At 58.0% G+C, this 3,191-nt stretch overlaps 3 protein-coding genes across 3 annotated transcripts; 2 read left to right on the forward strand and 1 right to left on the reverse strand.

Annotated features, from left to right (window-relative positions):
• The first annotated feature begins 1,555 nt into the window (after nt 1-1,555).
• LAESUDRAFT_732984 (uncharacterized protein) lies at nt 1,556-2,100 on the forward strand. The gene is made up of 3 exons (XM_040910353.1): nt 1,556-1,658; nt 1,711-1,950; nt 2,022-2,100. Exons 1-2 carry the CDS (start codon nt 1,620-1,622, stop codon nt 1,852-1,854), a joined length of 183 nt encoding a protein of 60 aa, XP_040757420.1. The 5' UTR covers nt 1,556-1,619; the 3' UTR covers nt 1,855-1,950; nt 2,022-2,100.
• LAESUDRAFT_732986 (uncharacterized protein) lies at nt 1,857-2,460 on the reverse strand. Its single transcript, XM_040910354.1, has 3 exons — nt 2,375-2,460; nt 2,076-2,297; nt 1,857-2,046 (listed from the first exon to the last, which is right to left on the reverse strand). Exons 1-3 carry the CDS (start codon nt 2,441-2,443, stop codon nt 1,951-1,953), a joined length of 387 nt encoding a protein of 128 aa, XP_040757421.1. The 5' UTR covers nt 2,444-2,460; the 3' UTR covers nt 1,857-1,950.
• Nucleotides 2,461-2,497: 37 nt separating this feature from the next.
• LAESUDRAFT_732987 (uncharacterized protein) lies at nt 2,498-2,895 on the forward strand. Its single transcript, XM_040910355.1, has one exon. The coding sequence runs from the start codon at nt 2,577-2,579 to the stop codon at nt 2,880-2,882; it is 306 nt and encodes a 101-aa protein (XP_040757422.1). The 5' UTR covers nt 2,498-2,576; the 3' UTR covers nt 2,883-2,895.
• Nucleotides 2,896-3,191: the final 296 nt, after the last annotated feature.

The following is a 3,191-nucleotide window of genomic DNA, read 5'->3' on the forward strand; positions in this document are numbered from 1 at the left end:
TGCATGAATGAACGGGCACCACCTCGACGTGAGAATACATACATATGATTTAAGATTCTCGCGGAAGCCTGGCCCGCGAACTCTTCCTTTTCATCGATGCGCCCACTGTATGAGCGATCAGCGCAGCGCACCGCGATAGGCCTTTTCTGGGCCTTGAAGAACCGTTGCAGTGCCCATGTTCCACTAATATCGCAGTCCTGACTCACCTACGAGAGCAGACGCAGCTCGCGCTTAAGCACACGACATCCACAAATGCCGCGCCGTGGCCATGGCGTGCTTAGTTGGGCTCGGGACAGGATTGTAGTGCGCCAACGACCGAGGTGAATGTTTTCCATTCCGTACCAGCAACGTGTCTGTCTATGAGCCTCGACGGTCGCATTCTGTACTAGACGCGATGTGCATGAATGAAACGGGCACTTGACTTGACGTGAGAGACCGTGTACAGATTGGGGTTCCTCGAGGAGCCTGGCCCTGAGCGCGCTCTTCTTTTCGACAATATACTGACTGTTTGACGATCAACGCACCATAGTAGGTCTCTTCTGGACCTCAAAGAAGCGTTGCAATAAGTAGAAATGGCCTATTCATGGTTTGCGCGGACATCGATCCAGAGGCACGCGTGAGGTGTCATACAGCTGTGAACCAGAATCCACGGTGCCCATCATTCTCCGCTAGTGTCGCAGCCCGGACTCACCTACGAGAGCCGAGAACGGACGCAGGTCGCGTCCGTGTGCATGACATCCACGAACGCCGCGCTGTCACATTCTGTAGTGTACGCGATGCGCGCGAACGAACGGGCACTCACCTCAACGTGCGACTTGGAAGCCATGTATGGACGAGATTCTCCTGGGAGCCTGGCCCCGTGTGCTCCTCCATTCTACGAGGATGCCGGCTGTCGAACGATCAGCGCAACGCACCGCGGTAGGTACAGAAGTAAGCGGGAATGGCCTGGTCATGGTGAGCACGCACATCGATCCGGCGGCGCGTACGCAGGCTGTGAGCACCAGAACCTGTGGTGTCCATCGTCCTCCACTAATGTCGTAACCCGGGCTCACCTACGAGAACCGAGAGACGACGCAGGTCGCGTCTGTGTGCACGATGTCCACGAACGCCGTGCTGTCGCATCCTCTAGCGTACACGACGTGCGCGAACGAACGGGCACTCACCTCGACGTGCGACTCGGAGGACGCGTACGGATGGGATTCTCTTGGAAGCCTGGCCTTGTGCGCTCTTCCGCAGCACCGGCAGATGGCTTGAATTCGCGATATTCGCGTGCACGCTGATCCGGCATGCGCGAACCCATCATGCTCTGCTTGTGTTGCAGCCCGGGCTCGGTTTTGAGAGTGGAGAAGGTCGCATCTGACGTCCGCGGACGCTGCGCGCATGGTGTGCTCACTAGGGCTTCGAAGCTGGTTACAGCGCGCGGTTGCAGTGCCTTAACAACAATAGTTGTACTTTGGATGGAGTGAGAATAAGAACGAACGAAATGAGATGTTGCGTACGCTTCCACTCGCTGCTCACTCCAATCCAGTCGAGCGTTTGCAAGGAGTGAGTGGCCCGATGTGCGGCTATCTTCGGTGACGTTGTGGCCATCGAGTGATCGAATGTGAGCACCGCGGGATATGTCTGTGGACCGCGAGGAAGCATTGCGGTGCCTGTGTCTGCCCTGGCTGTTCAGTTTGAAGTACGCGCATGGTTTGGCAGCATGCGTACGGTCATCATTCGGCTGCAGGTCCTGAAATTCCGTGGCACCGTCCATCGTTCGTTTCCACTGCAACGCCGAGAGAAGCATCTGACGTTGCCTACGGAGATGACACTGATGAACGCCGCAGCGCGGTGCACTCACGGAGGCATTGAAGCTGGCTATGCGTGCGATTGTGGTGTTACGGTGACTCGTGAGGGATAGGCAAAGGGAGGGACGCCGCGATGGAATTGGATGAGGTTAGACGTCTGCTACAGGGTCAGAATAAAAGCGCACGCATGCATTGAGCGTACGCGGAGGTATGAGCTAAGAGACGACGCACGAAGCTTGCCACCTCCTTTCCTTTCCTGCATGTACAACCCTCTCCCATGCGCACCCCATCATGCGACTGACCATCCGCCTCATAACGATTTCCGCGCACGTTGACTGTCGCAGTCAGCCTGGGTCGCCTTTGCGTGGAGCTCTTTGCGTGTTCGAGCTTGAAGCGAGAGGGCGGGCAGCGCGAACGCGAGGGAAGCTCGTCCTGGAGAAGGCGGGATCCAGTGCGCGCATGAACGATAGCAGCGCAGAGGACGAGCGCTGTGCAAAGGCAGGGCGCCTGGCGGAAGACGAGTAGGGTGCATGAACGAAGAGCTGGCGCAGAGAACGAGCCACAGCAGGAGTAGAGCAGGGCGCCTGACGAAAGACGAGCTGCTTGCAACGCGAGCGCAGGACAGAGCCTCCGCTCTCCCACGCGCATCCCATCAAGCACTGCCGACATATCGTTTCATACGACGTTACAGATCTACAAAGCCCTGACTTAATATTTGGTCCACATCCTGGTATCTAGAGTTGGCCTTTTCTCCGGAGATCACGATGCGGTTCAAGCAGACTGGATATGAACGATCGGAATAGCGGTTTGCTCCAGAGTCCGCGATGGCCTGATTGTGAACTGTCTCAGCGACTACGTGGTCCCGCTATATACGCCCACTTTCAAATGCTTCCGGCTCCGCTGCCGCCTCCGACCGACCAACGCCGTACCCTCCCAAGTTCCTCGTCCGACGTTCCTACCGCCAACGCCGCAGCTGGGAGAGCCGAGGAGCGTACCGACGTATCCCCCCGCGCCGCCCCAGGTCCGCTCGGTCGCCCAACCGCCTGCTATCGCCGGTCCGAGCAATCCAGCGCAGGGACAGGGAAGACATGACATTGTTGGGCAGGTCGTGTGGGAGGGCTTGTTGGCGTGGACGGGTACGGGTAATCGGACGGGTAGCGCGCAGGTCTCGCTGCTCGCGGGGAATTGCGTCGATCAGCTGTGAGTGTCTCACGTTTGCGCGCGCGCGAGAGAGAGAAGGGGTCGCTGACTTTTTGTGTTTAGGCGGGCTATGCAGTGGCCGAGCGTGTTTATGCTGAAGCGTTCGCAGCACCCCGCGCTTCCTCAGCAGATTTTGCAGGATTGGATCAAAAGGAATGCGGGGCAGTGTGCTATCGTGCATGTTATACCGCAGCCTCGGCT

This window comes from Laetiporus sulphureus (genome assembly GCF_001632365.1).
Source record: "Laetiporus sulphureus 93-53 unplaced genomic scaffold LAESUscaffold_130, whole genome shotgun sequence".
Taxonomy (NCBI): domain Eukaryota; kingdom Fungi; phylum Basidiomycota; class Agaricomycetes; order Polyporales; family Laetiporaceae; genus Laetiporus; species Laetiporus sulphureus.